Below are 19,689 nucleotides of genomic sequence, written 5' to 3' on the forward strand. Positions count from 1 at the left end.
GCCCAGGCTGGGAGCTCCTGGGGCCCCCAAAGCTGGCCCGAGGTGAGGGCGGCCTCCATCTTCCTGCCCAAGCCCACAGTACCTCCAGGAACTTGAGAAAGGCAGGCCTCGCCTCCTTAGCCACACGCACGGCGTCCTTTGCGTTGAGAAAGTTATCAACGTAGGCAGAATAGATGTTGACCAGCACATCCTTGGAGAACTGTGGGTGAAGAGGCAGGTTGGGGACCCTGAAGGTGTCCTTTATCCACCTCACTCTGTCCTGGTTTCTACTGATTCACGAGCCAACGTCTTTTCCTTCCAACTAGAAATGATACCGTCTCTGAGGGGTCAGGCACATGCTCCCGCGTGCATGTTGTATGTGTCACTGTGTGATTAAGTGTGTACATGTGCACATGCATACATACACGTGTATCTTATCTGTGTACATGTATGGACACGTGCCTGGACATGTCCTGTGAGCTCAGGACAGGTTCTCTCACTTCCAACTTGGCATTTCCATCTCAGTCTCCAACCCACCATGTCCAGCCAGGCACGTCTCCCTCCTCACTGTCCTCTGAGGGACACAGACACATTCCAGCTGCTTGCCCTTTGCTCCTGTAACTGCCTCCACCAGGAATGCCCTTTCCCTATCCAAATCTCACCTGCCTTCAGGGCTGGGCTCCAGTCTGCCTCCTCCAGGAAGTGCTCCCTGCCTTGACTAGGGCTCTGCCTGGAACTACACCTGGCCCCTGGCCTCCCCTGATTCCCCAGGACAAGTCTTCCTCTGCAAGGAGATAGCTGTTCCCATCCAGCCCAGTAAAGCCCCACTCAGGGCAAAGGACACAGCTGGTGGCTGATACCTGCTAGCCAGCTGACACCTGAGCTAAATGTGGAGGTTCTTGGTCAGAAGCCCTGGCTGGGAGGTGGGACACCCCGGTTCTTGTCTCAGCTGCACCACGGATGGACTAGGTGACCTGTGGTGGTGTTTCTGGGTCCCTCTGGGCCTCCAAGCCCCTATGTCTCTAAGGTGCTAATTGTCCCCCCCATCCCCACCCCCTGCCCCCCTGTACCGGCTGTGCCAAAGGCCAGAGGCTGAAGCAGCTTGGGGAGGAAAAAACTCCCACTCAACTGCCCAGATTCTGGGACAGAGCACTCTATGCTGACCCCTCCCGGGGGCCAGGGCTTCTGCTGCAGTCTATGGTCAGCCTCAAGTTCCTGGCAGGGGCAGGAGCGTAGTGACACAGAGGGTGATGACAGGCTGCAGATGTCGGCACTCAGGCTGGGGTCCCATCACCACCAGGCCAAAGCTCTTGTCATATCAGTTTCCAGGTCAGTAGGGACCTTCAAAGACCTTCTTAGGCCCAAGGCCCACCCCACAACATCACAAACACGTGAAAACACACCCACATCCCATAAAAATAGATACGATTTTCTTTTGCTAGTAAAATTTTTGGAAGAAGTTTTACAGTTTTGCTTTTGAAATTATTTGGCTCTGAGTAACCATTTAGTTTGCACTTGGCTATGATTTATCAGTCATCATCATGCATTTTTGGGAATTCTGGCAAAATAAAATGTAACTGAAATTTTTTCAAGTGTAATTAAATTATGTAAATGAAGACTAAATTTAACAATTAAAGAAATGTCATGTTATGTTTGACAGACATTTAATTAAATGTTTATTAGTTTTATTTTTGCAGTTTTTTAAAAAATTTGGAAACCAACACTTTTTCTAAGGTCCCAATCACTATCGTAGGGTCTTGAAAAACTCCCAGGTGGAGGTCTCACCTGTAGTGAAAGGGAGTACGGGGTGGGGGAGAGCGTGGGCAGTGGAACCAGTTTCTCGGGGTTGAATCCTCCACCACTCACCAACCGTGACTTTGATCAAGGTACTTCATCTCTCCACGCAGCAGAGCTATCAACTTCAAACTTGGGAATAATCGCACCTTCCTCCTTGGAGTTGCTGATATACACAGTGTACAGTAGTCCCCTCTTATCCTCAGTTTCACTTTCTCTGTTTTCAGTTACCCAAGGTCAACCATGGTCCGAAAATATTAAGTGGAAAATTCCAGAAATAAACAATCATAAGTTTTAAATTGTGAGCCATTCTGATTAGCGTGATGAAATCTCGCAACATTCTGCTCCATCCAGACATGTCCTAGACATGTCCCTTTGTCCAGCATATCTAGGCTGTACATGCTACCTGCCCATTGGTCACTCAGTAGCCATCTCAGTTATCAGATCGACTGTTGGGGTATCACAGTGCTTGTGTTCAATATTTAATAATGGCCCCAAACCAACTTTATTATAGTTACTGTTGTTAATGTCTTACTGTGCCTTATTTATAAATTAATCTTTATTAGAAGGATGTATTATAGGAAAAACACAGTATATACAGGCATATCTCATTTTACTGTGCTTCACTTTACTGTGCATTGCAGATATTTTATTTTTTACAAATTGAAGGTTTGTAGCAACCCTGCGTCAAGTAAGTCTATTGGCACCATTTTTCCAATAGCATTTGCTCACTTCGTGTCTCTGTGTCACATTTTGGAAATTCTCACAGTATTTCAAACCTTTTCATTATTATTACATTTGTACGGTGATCTGTGATCAGTGACCTTTGATGTTACTACTGTAATTGTTTTGGGGCACCACGAATGGCGCCCATATCAGATAGCGAACTTTATCAAGGCCCTAACTCTCTTCAGTTCTACGAAGGCTGAGAGAGGAGAGGAAGCTGGAGGAGAAAAGTTTGAAGCTAACAGAGGTTGGTTCCTGAGGTTCGAGGAAAGAAGCCATCTCCATAACGTAAAAGTACAGAGTGAAGCAGCGAGTGCTGATGTAGAAGCTGCAGCAGGTTATCCAGAAGATCTAGCTGAGATCATCAGTGAAGGCGGCTACACTGAACAATGGATTTTCAGTGTAGATGACACAGCTGTATATTGGAAGAAGATGCCACCAATGACTTTCATAGCTAGAGAGAAGTCAACGCCTGGCTTCAAAGCTGCAAAGGACAGGCCGACTCTCTTGTTAGGGGCTAACATAGCTGGTGACCTTAAGTTGAAGCCAGTGCTCATACAACATTCTGAAAATCCTAGGGCCCTTAAGAATTACGCTAAACCTACTCTGCCTGTGCTCTATAATTGGAACAACAAAGCCTGGATGACAGCACATCTTTTTACAACATGGTTTACTGAATATTAGCCCACTGTTAAGACCTACTGCTCAGAAAAAAAGATTCCATTCAAAATATTACCGCTCAGGGCCAGCCCTGGTGGCCTAGTTGTTAAGTTCAGTGCACGCTGCTTTGGCAGCCCAGGTTCAGTTCCCAGGCAGGGACCTACACCACTCATCTGTCAGTGGCCATGCTGTGGGGGTGGGTCACGTACCAAAAAAAAAGGAAGCTTGAGAGCGGATGTTAGCTCAGGATGAATCTTCCTCAAAAAAAAAATTATGTGTATATATATATATTTATATATGTATTTGTGTATGTGTATATATATATATATATATATATATATATATATATATATATATTACTGCTCATTGACAAAGCACCTGGTCACCCAAGAGCTCTGATGGAGATATACCTTAGATTAATGTTGTTTTCATGCCTACTAACACAATATCCATTCTTCAGCCCATGGATCAAGGAGTAAACTCAACTTTCAAGACGTATTATTTAAGAAATACATTTTGTAAGGCTATAGCTGCCATAGATAGCGATTCCTCTGGTGGATATGGGCAAAGTAAACTGAAAACCTTCTGGAAAGGATTCACTAGTCTAGATGCCATGAAGAATATTCGTGATTCACAGGAAGAGGTCAAAATACAGCATTAGCAGGAGTTTGGAAGAAGCTGATTCCAGCTCTCCTGGATGACTATGAGGGGTTCGCGACTTCAGTGGAGGAAGTAACCGCAGGGTTTGAGACGACTGACTCCAATTTTGAAAGAATTTCCACGACAGGTAAAATGCTATCAAACAGCATCATATGCAGAGAAATCGATCGTAAAAGGAAGAGTCAACCAATGCGGCAAACTTCACTATTGTCTTAATTTAAGAAATTGCCACAGGCCCTCCAACCCCAGCAACCACCGCCCTGATCAGTCAGCAGCCATCAACATCGACATGAGACTCTCCACCAGCAAAAAGACTACAACTCGCTGAAGGCTCAGAGGATGGTTAGCATTTTTTAACAATAAAGTATTTTTTAATTAAGGTATGTACATATTTGCTTTATTGCAGTGGTCTGGAACCCAACCCGCAAAAGCTCCGAGGTATGCCTGCATAGGGTTCAGTACTCTCTGTGATTTCAGGCACCCGCTGGGGGTCTTGGAACATATCCCCCGTGGATAAGGGGGTACTACTATTTTTAGAATAATGCCTAGCACATAATAAGTAACAAATAGTTAGCTATGACTAAAATGCCTGGTGGAGAAAAGAGCTGGTCAAGATGAGGCCAGCGTCAACAACAAGCCCAAGTCTAGGGTCAGGATCAGGGCAACTGCTGAGATTCAAGTTAAGGCAGGGGTTGAGGTCAGTACCAGCATCCATTTGCGGTCTAGGTCAGCATCAGGGTCAGCTCAGGACTAGGGTCAGGTCAGTGCCAGCACCTGGGGCTGGGTCCAGGATCAGAGTCAGTGTCTGGTTAGGGTTGGGGTCCACGCCAGAGTCCAGCCAAACTCTGGGCTTGGGCAGTGTCTAGGTTCAGGTCAACTCAGTGGCTGGGGTCAGTGCGTGTCTGGTCAAGTTCTGGGGTCAGATCGGGGATCAGAGTCAGTGTCCAGGTGGGGTGGGGTGGGGAAGTCCATGGCAGCATCCAGCCCCTTCCAGGAGGGGCCGGAGCTTGCAGGGGCTGCAGCAGTGGGCAGCATGGCCACTCACCGACTGGACGAGCAGGTCTCCCACCTTCTGCTGGGCATGCCAGGTCTGCACGCAGTGCCGCACCTGCTCCAGGAACTGCTCGTGGTGCTCCAGGAGCTCCGGGATCTGGTCGAAAATCTCGTCCACCAGCGACGGGTCACAGAGCAAGGAGTTCTCCGGCTGCTTCAGTGGCTGCATGTAGCCCTGGGGGACCCATGGGGTCAGTGCAGGCCCTCAGAGAGACAGCACCCCAACCCACTGGCATAGGTACACACGAAGTCACCCGGGCCTGCAGCGCAGTGGCCCTGCCTCCTGGATCTCCCTCCTCAGACTTGGAGCTCTAGGAGGGAGATGAGAAGACCTATCCCCACGCCCCTCACTGCACAGCCCAGGGCCTGCACAAGATGGGAGGGAGGGGGCTCAGCAAAGGTTTGTTGGATGCATGAACAGAGCTTCGAGTGAGAACAGCAAAAAGACTGGGCTCCCTGGAAGACCCCACCCCCCAATTCCGCAAATATTTTCTCGAACACTCACTATGTGCCAGGCATTGTTCAAGAACCAGGAGACAGCTGTGAACAAGAAAAACCAAAATCCCTGACCTGACAGAGCTTACAACCTAGTCAAACGAAACACACAAATAAAATAAAGGAAGAAAAAATAAACCAAATTTTACCAAATCTAAGATGTATCATTATTTACACTTCTCTTTAAGAAAAACATGTGCTGCCAATTAAACGATGATATGCATTCAGTTATAGGATCAACCTTGATTTCAGAGACGTTAAAAGTGAAGAACCTGCCTTAGAATCAATTACACGTGGGATTCCCATGGTGAGTCAAAAGGTGATAATGGCTGTGGGGAAAATAAAACAGAGAGGGGCATTGGGAAGCCTTATGGGATGTTAGTGGAGGCTTTTAGTGACACTATCTGAACATTGTTTTAACAGTTTTCAGATCTGCTGGTCAGTCTGTGACTAAAATTCCTAATTTTCACCTCAAATCTGCATTCAGTGGTGTTTCCTGAGCAGGAACAGCCCAGCTCAGCAGCTGGCGCCCTCGTGGAGATGGCACCATCTATGGGCCCGAACTGTAACCACAGGCCAAAGAAAGAAGGCTGATTGAAAAAGTATAAGCAATGGGGTAACATTTATATTAAACATTTCAAAATTTGACTTGTTTTGTAAAACAAGCTTGACAAAGTAAAGCTCAACAGAATCCTCTCGCCTGGATGGTAATTCTGGAAAGGCCAGAGGGTGACGGTGAGGAGACAGGCAGGCCGCCTCCTCTCACGGCCAGGCTGGTCCGCCAGCGCCTCATCGGGGCCAGGCTCTGCTGCCCAGCAAGCAGCCGGAGCTGATGGGCTCACGTGGGCCCTGCGCCCCACCCAGGAGCAGGCACACAGCGGGAGGGAGGAGCAAATAGCAGCTGAGAACCCGACACAGAACCCGCGTCCACTTGCCACACACTCACTGAGCAACTACTGCGTGTCTGCCTTTTTGCACGGGCTGCTACGGGCCGACAAAAGTCCTGTGCATGGAGGTGATGTTTCAGTGGAGGGTGGCAGAAAAGAGGAACTGTGGATAACGAAATTATTATACAGGATGTTAGGAGGCAGTAAGTGAGGGAATCTGGGGGCTGAAGAAGGACTCAAAGGGAGGGTGAGGGTGACACTGAGGACCTGGGTTCAAATCCCACCTCCTTCTGGCTGTTAACCTTGATATTTAACTTCTTCCTTCGTTTTAAACTCCTGGCCTGCAGAAACAGTACCAATGTGGGTGGCAGCGGTCACTGCAAGGAACACCAGGGCGGTGGAGTCCAATCTCAGTTGGAACACCACCTGTGCTTGAGGCAGTGTAGACTAGGGGATGAGAGGGAGCACCCTAGAGTCAGAGAGACAGGGACTCAACCCAGGCTACGGCACTTCCTAGCTCGGTGACTTGAACAAGTTGCTTCACTTCTCCGTCTCAGTTTATTCATCTGTAAAATGGGGGTTATAGTGAGGTGTACACAAATTAATTTGTGTAAAGCGCACATATTAAGCACTCAATAAATGCCAGCTCTTAGTATTAGCACTTGCTACAGACGGAATGTTGGTGTGCTCCCAAAATTCACATGCTGAAACCTAGTCCCCACTGTGGTGTTATCTGGAGGTGGGGCGTTTGGGAGGTGAATAGGTCATGAGGGTGGAGCCTTCGGGAGCGGGATTTGTGCCTTTACTGAAGAGGTCCCAGAGACCTTCCTCCGCTCTTCTGCCATGTGAGGAAACAGAGAGAAGACAGCTGCCTACGAACCAGGAGGTGGGGCCTCACCAGACAGCACATCTGCCAGGGCCTTGATCTTGGGCTTTGCAGCCTCCGACTATGAGAAATAAATTTCTGTTTGTTTAAGGCACCCAGTCTACGGCATTTTTGTTATAGCAGCCTGAATGGGTTAGGACACCACTTAACAGACGGATGGCCCTGGGCAGGTTTCTTAACCTCTCTGAGCCTTCATTTCCTCACCTAAAGAGCGAGATTACAAGATCTACCTCACAAGGTTAAGGCAAAGATTAAATGTGATTTTACAGACGCACATACAAGCACGCATGCAGAGCCGCCAGGCGGTACGCTGAATCCTACACGCACCTCTCTTGGAAGCTGCACTCAAAACAGGTACTATTACCCTTCCCACCCTCCAGAGGAGGACAGTGAAGCAGAGACTGGTTATGTAACTTGCTCCAGGTCACACAGCTGATCGAGAGGTAGAGCCAACTTTGAACACCGGCGGCCTGGCTCCAGAGCCGTGCTCCTGACCCCTGGGCTGAACCTCGCTTCTCTCGACACACCAGGGCTGACAGTCCTTGGGCTCAGCTGACACCCTCCTGCCCGCCTCCACCCCTCTCCACCCAATAGTCTCAGTTTGGCTTCCTCAGCACCATCCTCCCTTAGCTGTCCCACTGCAGGTCCCGCAAAGCCTCCATGTGTGTAGCCCTGCGCCAGCCTCCGCCTGGGACCCACGCATGGGCAGCCTTACCACCTTTTCATCTTAACTCTGGAGATAGGTGTGATGAGCTACACTGCGGAAAAAAACACCGCAGCTCCGAGAAGTGAGGTGGTTAGGCTAGCATCACCCAGCAGGGAGGCAAGTGGCTCAAACCCTAGACTTTCCGATCCCAATGCCTTCGACTCCCACCCAGGGGACAACAAAGGACCCCCCCACACCCCTGCAAGTCTATGCCTCCTGCCTGGCAGCCAGGGGCATCTCCTGAAGATAGAATTTCAGCTGTGTCCCTCCTATGCCTTCCTTGTGCTCACAATAAAGGCAGCTCCGTGCCCAGCAGCCACACTGGCCGCCTCTCCACCCTAACTGCCCTCGGTTCCCTCCCGCCTCCCAGCCTTCGTCCCCGCCGTGCCCTCTGCCTGGAACGAGTCCTTCGGAGCCTGCTCGCTCCTCAGCTCCTACCTACCCTTCAGGTCTCAGCGAAACACCCCAACTTCAGAGATGCCCTCCCCGACCCCCCACCAGAGCAGGCCCCCATTCTGTGTCCTCATCTCTCTGCACACTTTCTTTAAATATATAAAAGCAGTGTATTTTTTGTGCTAAAATATATATATACCATAAAATTTGCCAATTTAATCATTTTTAAGTGTAAAGCTCAGTATAATCACATTAAGTATGTTCACGTTGTACTTCCATCCCTCTCCAGAACTTTTTCAACTTCCCCGAATGAAACTTTGTCCCCATTAAACACAAACTCCCCGTTTCGCCCTCCCCCAGCCCCTGGCAGCCCCACTCTACTTCCCGTCTCTATGAATTTCACTGCTCCAGGTTCCTCACAAAAGTGGAATCATACAGCATTTGTCCTTTGTGACTGGCTTATTTCTCTTCGCATAGCATCCTCAAAGTTCATCCATGTTGTAGCATGTGTCAGAATCTCCTTCCTTTTTAAGAATGAACAATATTCTGTTTTAAGTATGTGTTCTCTGTGCCCTTTTGCATCACCTTTGGCCTCACGTAAGGTCTGTGTGACGAGCTACCGTCAGTCTGTGCCACAGACTGTGAGTTCCAGGAGACACGGCCTCATCACTCACGCTCGCTGCTGAACCCCACGGAGAACAGGCCTGGCACGCAGAAGGTGCTCGTTGCAGATTTGTGGAGTGAATGAACGAATGCTCTGAATGTTTCCAGGGCTCTGCCTTCTCCCCTTCGCTCTCACTCTGCCCAGGTGGCTTGAGCAAACCCGTCCTTAACCGCGACTGCCAGGCCCCACTTCAGCTCAGGTCCATGCTCTCCATCCTGGGCCCTAGAGCCCATGTGCATCCCAGATCCTGGGCTTTCCCAGACCCACACATCTGAACCGGAACTCACCGTCTCACCCCACCTTTCCCAGGTGGGGCTCCTCTAATGCCTTGGGCACCCAGGCCAGGAGCCCAGGATCATCCTAGGCTTCCCCACTTTGCCCCTGACAGCCAACCAGTCATCATGCCTGGCCTGACCAGTCCACCTCCTAAATGTCTGTCCCCAACCCTCCTTCCCTGCAGCCTCCGCCCTGGTCCTGCCTTCTCCTCTCACCCGACCTCAGTGGCCTTCGTCTCCTCTTCTGCTACCCACCTTCCTAGCAGTCAAACAGATGTTGTAAAGTGTGAGGCAGGCGACACACCGTCCCTGCTCAAAGCCTTTCGCCGACTCTCCAGGGCCCTCGAGAGAGTCCAAACCCTCCCCCTGGTATCAAGGCCCCTCCACTGTGGCCCCTGCTGGCTTCCTCAGCGTCACTATAGGACCAACCCCTTGCACTCCATGCTGGTCACATGGACCTCCGAATGTGCCAGGCCTCTCCTTACAGCACTTTGCACATGCTATTCTGGAGGCTGAGAAGACAGGTCAGGAGGAAGCCACACCTCCTCCAGGGAAAATTGCCTGACTCCACGCCTCACAGGCGCCCCCTCGATGCTTCAAGAGTGCTCACATGCTCAACTATGTCCCCGACAGGACTGAGGGCTCCTGTGGCAGGGGGTCGTCTCTCTTATTCATCCCCGTGTTTCCTGCCCCTGGTTCAAGGCCTGGATGCAGCAGGGGCTCAACGTTTAATTCCATCCCACAAACATTTTCCCAGTCAATGAATGAAACGGAGGGGGTATCCCAGAGGGGCGTCACGGATCTAAGGTCAGACCCAGGGCTGCCAGGGGGAGGTGGAAGGACAGTGGAGGGAGGGGCAGTTGCGCAGGGGTGGCCTGGTCTGGCCTCGTTAAGGTCCCTCCTCATTCTCTCCTGCCCTGGAGGGTCCTTCCTCCTCTGGGGCAGTCACCTGGGGGGTTCTCCATGGAGGGGCGGTGTGTCCCAGAATCACTCCTCTCCCCTCTCTGGCCTTGGTCCCCTGTCCATGAAATGCATTTGTTTCCACATGTCTGACAGCCTCTAAACTCAGAATGGCTACTCTCAGGGGCCCGGGCCATCTGGGAGCCTCACCTGCATCAGGGTGCGCAGCGACTCCACGTATGACTGCTCCGTGTCCAGTAAGGTCATGGTCACGTGCTTCCGCATGTCCTTGGGGGGAGAGAAGGCAGAGGTGAGCAGTGCCTTGTTCCCCTCAGACCCCGCCGCCTGCAGTCACAGGGGCCCAGAGAGTCCATCCGCACCCTCTCCCTGGCCTTCAAGGCCTGCCCTCCCACGACCCGGGGCTGCTGGCTGTTCCCCCAAAGCACCCTGGACATCCACGCTGCCAGGTATCAGCTCACGTGCTCCCCCTGCATCTCAAACGCCCGCCCTTGAGTGTGCCCCTCGCTCCTCCACCACCACCCCCATGGCTGTTGGCAGATCTGGAGAGCCCCTGTTTACTTCTTGGCTCCTGGTAGGCTCCTGAAAAGGACTCGGAAGAATCAATAACCTCTCACATTTGCAAAGGACGATGCTCCAGGCCATCCCTGACTCCAGCTGCCTAATCTGAAAATCCTAACTTCAGGCTCAGCGTTCTGGGGTCAGACTCCACCTTGTTGGGCTTCACACTAGCCCTGAGAGTAGAAGCTATCACTTCCTGCTTCACCCAGAGAGGTGAATTCAGTGCCCAAGGTCACACAGTTGGACAGGGGCAGGGTTCAGATATTCTCAGACAAGGCTGGATCCCAGTTCTCTCATTGAGAAAGGGTAACTGAGCCCTACTGTGCGCCAGGTGCTGTTGTGAGCATTATATACTATTGCATCCTCTGAGCACCCTGTGAGGCAGATACTATTATTCTTCTCATTTTAAGAATGGGGAAAAGGGGACCCAGGCACTGACCCCTCGATCCTGAGGCTCTGATGATCTGCATTATAGAGTCTCTAAGGGGTCGCCCAGACTCTGCACCCCACACCCCAGGGACAGGATGCACATCCCTGACCGGGCAGCCTCTGTTCTGTGGGAAGGCTTTGCTGGAAGCCAGCCTGGATGTGCACCCTCTGTGTTCAATTCCCTGGGACTCAGCTTACCTACTGCCCTTAGCCACCAGTTCCTATGCCTCTAGCCCACTCCTCCTCCAGGAAGCCTTCCCAGATGGCACCAGCTCCAATAGCTTCCCTTCCTGGGCAGGGACTCCACTCCAGGTCTCCTCCAAGCCCCTGGAGTGGTCCTGAGCAAGGGCCCTAACTCCTCCGGGCCCCAGATCTCTGGGGCTTATTCTCCCCTCTCCAATCTCCCTCCCAGGCCTCAACTTGGCCAGAGCATCTATCTGGACTGTCTCTCGGACTCCAGCCATCCTGGTCCTGGTCCAAGTGGACACTCTGTGCAGATGGCAATGCCAGGGTGGGTGTCCATGTCTGTAGCGTCCCTCTGGTTCCCACCCCTAGGAGCTCCTCAGGATAGAGACTCAGCCAGTGGAGCTGCCCTGGTCACTGCTGCGCCCAGGGTCTACGTCTGCCAAGTGGACTGAGCCCTGAGTCTGTCCCGCCCACTGCTCACCCCTCTGCTCGTGGTATGCTCACCTCAGGTCCCCGTCCCTTTGACCCAGGGACTCAGGGCTCAGGGCTGTCCCCAAACCTGTCTTACAACAAGGCACACTCAGAAAAGTGGGCTCTTATGCCAGGAACTCAGAGTTGAGGGGTATGAATGACACCCCCTGGGGGAGGGGAAGAGGCTGGCTTGCCCCACCCCCGCCAGCCCTGAGCTCTGACAGATGAAAGGCACTGGCCCTGCCTCAGAGCCCCCAGCTACAGCCAGACCATCTCTCCTCAGTGCTTCTGAGGCCTTTAAAAAACCAGGGGAGCTGCCAGTAGGAGGTAGCGAAGGCTGGGCCCACCCAAGACAGAGAGGTTGGCAGAGCATCAAGGGCAGAAGGGCCTCCCAAGGAAAGGCCCAGATGCCCAGTCCTCCCCTTGTCCCCCAGGGATGTCCCAGCACTTCACAGACATGGCCTCATTTCAGCCTCACACTCACAGCTCTGGGACATAAGCATTGTCATCTCCACTTTACAGGTGAGGAAGTCAAATCAGAGAGGTGGCTTGACTTGCCCAAGATCACACAGCCAGTGACCGGCAGAGTGAGGACCAGAGTCTCTTCAGCCACCTCCTGCTGAGGTCTTAGGGCCCAAGCATCTGGAGTTCTCTTCCAGACTGACCGGCGAGCTGTGGGCCTCAGGGTCCCCGGCTCAGCCCTCACCAGCTGTGTGATTTTGGGGATCACCTAACCGCCCTGAGTTTCCACATTCTCCTCTACGAAATGGAACGAACAATTCCTCCCTCCTGGTACTGTGAAAGCAAGGAGATGGGGAGCAGAGCAGCTGGGTCTTTAATGTCCATTCTTCCCGAACCTCAGCGAGGCTGTTATCTACGTTGGTCTCCCTGTGGCACAGGGAGCTCCCCAAGAGTAGGACCAGGCTGGGCCCAGCCCTAGGCAGCACAGCCACACGCCCCCGGCCCAGCCTGGCCAGGCCCAGCAGTGAGGATCACCGGCAGGGAGGCCTCCTGAGGGGGGCAGGGCTGGTGCTGGGCCTGATGGGGCGGAGGGCTGGGGTAACTCACGCAGGGAGGCTGACTTGCAAAACCCGCCTTTCCCAGCCTCTCCCCTGCTTAAAAGCAGAGTGGGCTGTCACTCAGCTGTCAGGTAGAGGCAGGGAAAACAAGGCCAGCTCCTTGTCACTGCATGGAGCGCCCTTCTGCACGTTTCCAGCCACGGGTGTGAGAGTATGTGGGGGTGGGGGGCCCAGGGGAAGCAGGAGGCGGGCAATGCAGCTGTCATCCAGATCAGCAGGCCCACCTGTTACAGGCAGGACAGCCCTACAGACCCAGGCACCCCCCAGAGCCCCTCACCCCTCAACAGCCCCATCCCAGACCTTCACTGCATGGGGCACTGAAGCGGGAGGGGGCCAAAGGGACACAGCAGCTAGGCAGAGGGGCCTCTCCTACCAGTATGAGTGGGACATCATGACTCCAAGCCTGAGACCCCTATATACACGGCATGGAGACAGAGACGCCGTACACAGAGAGCAGCCATAAAAGCCAGACTCTTGCAAAGAGACAAAAAATGCAGCCCAGTTCCCCAGCTGAGAACCAGGGCCTTCAGCCCAGAGACTTGAGGAGGTGGAGGGAGGCGCCGGAGCCCAGGAGAGCGGAACAATCAGAGCCCAGGCCCAGAGAGGCGCACAAAGGCCTGGAAACAGCCCCTGAGACCCTCCCCCTCCCTTGCAGGGGAACACACACTGAGCCAGGAATGGGGACGCCACTGTTGCCACCACAGCATGACACCCCCAAGGCCCAGCAGCTCCAGTGGCAGGGAGAGAATGGCAAGGGGGGAGGTAAAAGTGGCTAGCTCCTACCCCCCCAGCACATACATACCTGGGCACCGCCTCAGGCCCAAGGACAGCCTGGAAAACCTGCCCTTCCTGAGCCTGTGGACCCATGAGACCCCCCGGTGACAGCCTTTGCCTCCACAGTGACCCATATCATGTGCTAAGTGCCACTAGGCCTTGCCAAGGCAGGGTATCAGCGTGGAGGCCTCCCACCCCGGCTGAGCTTGCCAGCCCTCCTGCCATCCCAAGCTTGCATCCTGGTGGCACCAAACCTCTGCGCCCTGCCAGCCACACCACTCCTGCCTGGGCTCCTCACACACCTTCAATCCCCCATCACTGGTCACTGAGCCCCCAGCCCCGCGGCCAGGCTGCTGGTGTGCCTGACCCGGGGTCCCGGTCCTGCATCCCAGCATCTGTCCACGTCTCCCCCAGTCCGGGGTGGGGGGCGGGTGCTGAGTTCTAGGCCCAGGTTCCTGGTAGCCCCTCCCCCTCCCCGTACCTGGGCCTCCCCGGGCTCCTCAGCGTCAGCGCCACTGCCCCGGGTGGGCTCCCCGGAGGCGGCGGCCGGTCCCAGATCGCGCATGTCTTCCAGCGCGATGGTGAACTGGGCCAGGGTCTTCACCATCTGCAGCATGCGGCCGGCCCGCCGCCGGGGCGGAGGCGCCGGGGCGGCGGGGGTTGGCAGGCCCCCTCCCTCCCACAGTCGCTCCCTCCAGGGGCTCAGCCTGGCTGCGGCGGCGGTCGCGGTGTCAGTCAGCGTCGATCTGACGGCGACAGCCCGGCCGGCGGTGGCGCTGTTGCCGCCTCCGCTCAGCGAGTGCGCACAGCGGACCGGGCGGGCGGGGGCGGGGGGAGGACAGGGGAGTCCCCGCCCTCGCGCCAGCCCCCTCCACGCGCACCCCGCCAACCCGCGCGGCCCCACATCCCCCTCGCCCGCACGGTGGCCAGACCGCGCCCCGCCTCTCCTCCCGCAGCGGCGTCCGTTCCCGAACCCAGCCCCCTCTGAGGACACAAGTTGGCACACACCGGGGACAAAGGCGAGTGCACTCGGCGACACGCACTTTTTTCCACACCTGTATCCACGGAGGCACACACAGGGGCATGCACATACTTAGAAAAGGCCCGTATACATGGAAACCTGCCCCCGGCCTTGCTCATATACACGCGTGGGTCAGAGCCAGGTGCGCGCACACCAACATGGTCGCATACAGATCTGAACCCCGACACACATGAACCCGCCCCAGTGCTGCACACAGCGACACGTGTTCCCGTGTTCACACAACTACAACAGGGCACAAACAGGCACACAGATTTAGGGATGGTCGCACACGCACACACACCCCTGGAAACTGACACTGTCCTCCGGTATGGGTGGCAGATCACTTGGGCCTGATGGAGGGGGCTACCAGGGAAAGGGCCCACCCTGAGTCATCTCTATTCCCACCCCACCCAGTTGACCTGTGTCCTGTACTTGAGACTGTCCTAGAGGGTTCCAGTCCTATCCGTCTCCACCCCACCCCACCACGCCCATGGGGAGGGGCTCCGGCATTTACACACACACCCCACCAGCCGGCGCTGCAGGACGTTTCCACGCGGCATCTTCAGGACCTGGTCCTCAAATCCCAGGTGATGCCAGAACCTATCCCAGACCCTCTTGATCAGGAGGAACCAGCTCCCACCCTCCACCAGGGGCCTCTGCTGCACCCTGCAGCTGAGTGGGGGCCCCTCTGCTGTGCCTGGGCCCTGGCTGTTAATGCTACTGGCTTCCACACTCACCAAACCCCCAACTGACTCCCTCCCCAAAGCCTGCTTTCCCCTGGGTTTCCTGTAAGTGGAGACTAGCGATTCCCATCACCCAAGCCTGTCCCGGCCATCCACCCCTCTCTCCTCCTTGCTTGATACGCCCCAACCACTTCTGTTTTAACTCCTAGAAGCAGACCAGGCTCTCTCCTGCCTTGGCGTTGGCCCATGCCTTTTCTCTCTCCTAGGAGTGCTTTCTTTTCCTTTAAGACTAGTCTTAGTGCAAACATCACCTCCTCCAGGAAGCCCTCCCTGATCCTCAGATTAGGTCAGATGCACCTGCTCTGTGCTCTCAAAGATTCTCGGTTTCTCTTAACCAGGTATCACAGTTTGTAATTAAACATTTGAACAATGGCTAGATCGATGCCCATCTCCTCCCAGGAGACTGTGGGTTCCCTGAGGGCAGAGTCCGTGTCCCTTTTGTAAGCCACAGCACTCTGCACATAGATGCTAGCTAATAAACAAACCCCCAGTAACTCGTCCTCCTCCCTTCTCCCCACATGCCAAGCAGTCACCACTGAGAGGCGAACTGACCCGGGCAGTTCCCTGCTCCCGAACTCTCCCTGGCAGCCCCATGGCAGAGGACCAACCCCTCCCGCTGGCCTTGCAGCTCCTGCCCTGCTCTGCCCCACTGCCTCCCTTCCCCTGTTCAGCCCTTAACCAGGTGAGTCCACACCCCCACCCTCCACCCCCACCCAAGAGCCTTAATTATTCCTCATCCTCTCCTGAGAGGGCAGGGCATGAGCCCTGGCAGCACTGGCCTCCTCAGAGAGTCCGAAATATCCAACATTAAAATTTTAACTCCCCAACAGACAATCCCCAAGCAGCCAATAATGAAAACAGACACAGAGAATTCCAGGAGAGCAGCAAGAGAAAACTGGTGTGACCCCCACCTGGCAGCAGGTCCCCAGGCAGTGAGCTCAACACAGACAGGAGGCAGAGATGCTGCCGGTGGCTGCCCTAGGGGGCAGGGCCTGATGCCCAATAGGTACTCACTAAGTTTGTGCTGCATGAGAGAATAATCGGTGAACCCGTCTGTCTCCCCTGGGTCCCCCGAGGGCCTGGCCCAGAGTACTGTTGAGTCAGTTTGCTGAATGAAAGCATGAATGGAGGTGTGAGGGCGTGCTCCACGTGAACGCCCCTTCTGGTTCCTCTGCAGCAGTGGCTCACAGAGTGTGGTCCCTGGACCAAGAGCATCAGTGCCTCCTGGGAATGTGTTAGAAATGCACATTCTCAGCACCCCCCCTGCCCCACAATGAGCTGAAACACTGGGGTGGGGCCCAGCAATCTGCACGCTGGCAGCACGGAGCCTTCCAGGCCTAGACCCTGCCTGGCCACCACATCCAGTCCCAGGCAACAGGTCCTTGTCCAGCCCCTCTGCCCCTGGGAAGCGGAAGTGAGGGTCCTCCAGGAGGGCCCAAGCCCTCTCCTGCATCCAGTTTGGAAAAAGAAATCCAGTGAGTCCATCTACCTCTTACCCTCCCAATGGGATGGACTGTGGGCTTTCCTGGGGTGGGGCCTGCTCCTGCTCTCAGGGCTGGACGTGTGGGGGGAGGGTTTGAAATAGCCATACCAGTTGACTGAATGATGGTTTGAGCAAGGAGGCTGGACACACCCCGCGGTCCAGTCCAAATAACCAGGTCCCGAAGATAATCCCACACTAGCAAGAGGGCCGGTGGTCTGCGGGCCCCACCCCTGGCCCAGTGCTGGATCACTGTAGCTACTGAACCCACATTTGGCTTTCTCTCAGGACACCTCCTCCCCCATCTGACCCTCTCTCCAGCTACATGACCTGGGGCCTCATTTCCTCTGAGTAGTTGGGAGGCGGTGCATAGCTTGGGCTTGTTAGTGAGGTACATCCATTCCCTCACTAGCTCCAGCAGGACCGGGCTCTGCAGAGATGAATCCACCCTGGCTGGCATCCCGGAGCTCCCAGACAACACTCACAGGGCTCAGCAGACAGAGTCACCTCTGCCTGAGGGATAGGGGGTATTCAGGGAGGGCTTCCTGGAGGAGGCAGAATTTGAACAAAGTCCTGAGGTCAAGAGATCCAGAGGCATGTGGATGCCCAGAAGGGTGAGTTCGCCAGAGGGCCCCGCCCTGAAGAAGGGGGCATGACTTGGTGCCAAAGGAACTGCTTGCTGCTGCTCCTTCATTAAGGACAGCTAATTAGATCAAGCCTGTTGCCATGGTGACACACGGGCTGGTGGGGGTGGGGAAATGAAAGGAAGCTGAGAGAAGGAAGAGGAGAACACAGCTGCTGGATCAGGGTGTCCAGGAACACCCTTATATCACAGGGGTCGGAGCGCCTCAGGGTGAGGTCAGCTGGGGTGGGGGCTGGGGCACCCTGTGTGCTGGGGGCTCCCCTGTGCAGGTCCGGTTCTGTGGCTGCTCCTCTGAGCTCCCGTGTTAGGTGCTGCTTTCTCTTTTCCTTTGGGGTGTCTGCAGTTGTTTGCAGTGGGTCTGGCTCAGAATAGTTTTTGTTAAGTGTACGAAGTGGTTGGCAAAGGCCGGCCCAGCACTCCTCTCCATACCCCACACCCGCCACACACCCACCACCCTCCCCCCGCCAAGCAGCTCCCCCACCTTAGTCAGGGGAAGGTGAGGGATAGGGAGGGGCAAAGGGGATCCGTTCCTCAAGGTCCCCACCCCACCCCAGGAGAGGCAGCCTGGGCCCCCCAGCTGGTGGGATCACTCTTCGGCCAGCCCTGGAGAAGAACTAACCCGCCCCACCTCTAGCCAGTCTGCTGATCACGTCCCCTTCACTGAGGGAAGCCGAATGCTCTGGACACACTCCCACTCTGAGCCCCACCAAGACCTCCTGCATCTGGGCACTGCCCACTGGGGGCCACCTGGCTCTGCAGCTGGTGCTGGGCCAACTGGGGGACCAGTGATGAGAAAGGACATATGGATGGATAATGAGTAACGGCTGAATAAATGGAAGGCTGAAAGGATGGAATGATGATAGAGGAATAAATAATAAATGGACAGATGAACAGAGCAGTGAATCAACAAATGAATATGTGAACGGATGCACAGATACATGGCTCAGTGGATGAGCAGTTTATGGAGTTTTTATTCAGCTGTTGATTAGTTCAAATCATATTTACTGAGGACCTACCAGGTCCTAAGCACTATGCTGGGTTTAAAGGCAAGAAAAGAGAACCGTGTCCTGCTGGGCACGACAGTCTGTGGAGGAACTGAAAAGAAATGATAGCGCAATGCAGGCTGTGAAGGAGAAAGGCAGGGTCTGGGGCAGCGGGTCTCCTCAGGCTCCTGCGGGGTGGGAAGGGTCCCCAGCCTTTCACATCTGTACAGCTGTATATAAATATTTGCCAGGAGAGGGTCTGGGCCCGAGAGCTGCCCTAACTGGAACCCGGGGAACTCCATAATCTCAGCATCCTCACCATCACTAACGCGGTTTGAACACTTTTCAGGTGCCTGGCAGCCCAGCATTGCTTTCCAAGCCCTGGCTCCTTTAATCCCCACAGCCACGCTGCATCAAGGGCTCTGTTACTGTTACTCTCCCCTTTTGCAAACGAGGTAACTGAGGCTGAGAGAGGTCACCTAACCAGTAAGGGGTGGAGCCCAGTGGCTGTGTCCAGGGCCCATGTTCTTAACGCCACCACCTCCGCTGGGAGGAGGGCCCTCTGCCACCCCCCACAGCCCCCCGCACACTGGTTGCCTGAGTTGCCTTTCTCCAGCCTCATCTGCACCGAGACAGTGACATGAACAGGTTCTCCTGACCCAAGACAGTTTTGGTGGAAAACAAAATGCCACCCACAGGCAACGCTGGGATCACGGAGAATCCTCTTTCCTGGGAACTGAGCCCTGGCTAATGGCCCAGACGGACTGACGTGCCTAACCCCACCGACGTCCCTGGGCATGGAGTTAGCACTGGCTGTTCCCAACCTAATGGGCTGTCCATTTCACTGATGGCTGCTGCCCTCCTCCGGTCCTCAGGTTCATCAATGAGATGAAAGTTCCAAAAGAGGGACTTCTTGATATGGAGATTAAGAGGGCAGACTCTGGAGCCAGACAGCTCGGGTTCAAGTCCTGGCTCTGCCACCTATCGGTGATGGGACCTTGAGCAAGACATTTCCCCTCCTGGGGCCTCAGTCTCCTTCTGTTCCCGTCTGAGACCCCTTCCCTCTTCTTCCCATCATTCGTCTCCTCCCCCTGCCTTCCCACGTCATGGCCTGTTCCCTGCAGACCCTCCCTTCTGGAAGGAGGAGCCTCTCAAGGCTCTACAGAGTTCCCAGGCCTCACAAGCAGCTGCAAGAGCAGCGTCCAAGCCACAGGGCTCCCTCA

The 19,689-nt window shown here is 54.6% G+C and overlaps 1 protein-coding gene across 1 annotated transcript in view; it reads right to left on the bottom strand.

Moving 5' to 3' along the window:
* The window catches only part of ARHGEF17 (Rho guanine nucleotide exchange factor 17), a 57,401-nt gene that overhangs the window by 11,115 nt on the left and 26,597 nt on the right, over nt 1-19,689 (bottom strand). Inside the window, exons 2-4 of the mRNA XM_023645767.2 lie at nt 10,289-10,366; nt 4,865-5,047; nt 83-199 (exon numbers count right to left, since the gene is read on the bottom strand). Coding sequence (XP_023501535.1) covers nt 83-199; nt 4,865-5,047; nt 10,289-10,366 — 378 coding nt within the window. The remainder of the gene's footprint in view (nt 1-82; nt 200-4,864; nt 5,048-10,288; nt 10,367-19,689) is intronic.

This window comes from Equus caballus, chromosome 7, assembly GCF_041296265.1.
Source record: "Equus caballus isolate H_3958 breed thoroughbred chromosome 7, TB-T2T, whole genome shotgun sequence".
NCBI classification, from domain to species: Eukaryota; Metazoa; Chordata; class Mammalia; order Perissodactyla; family Equidae; genus Equus; species Equus caballus.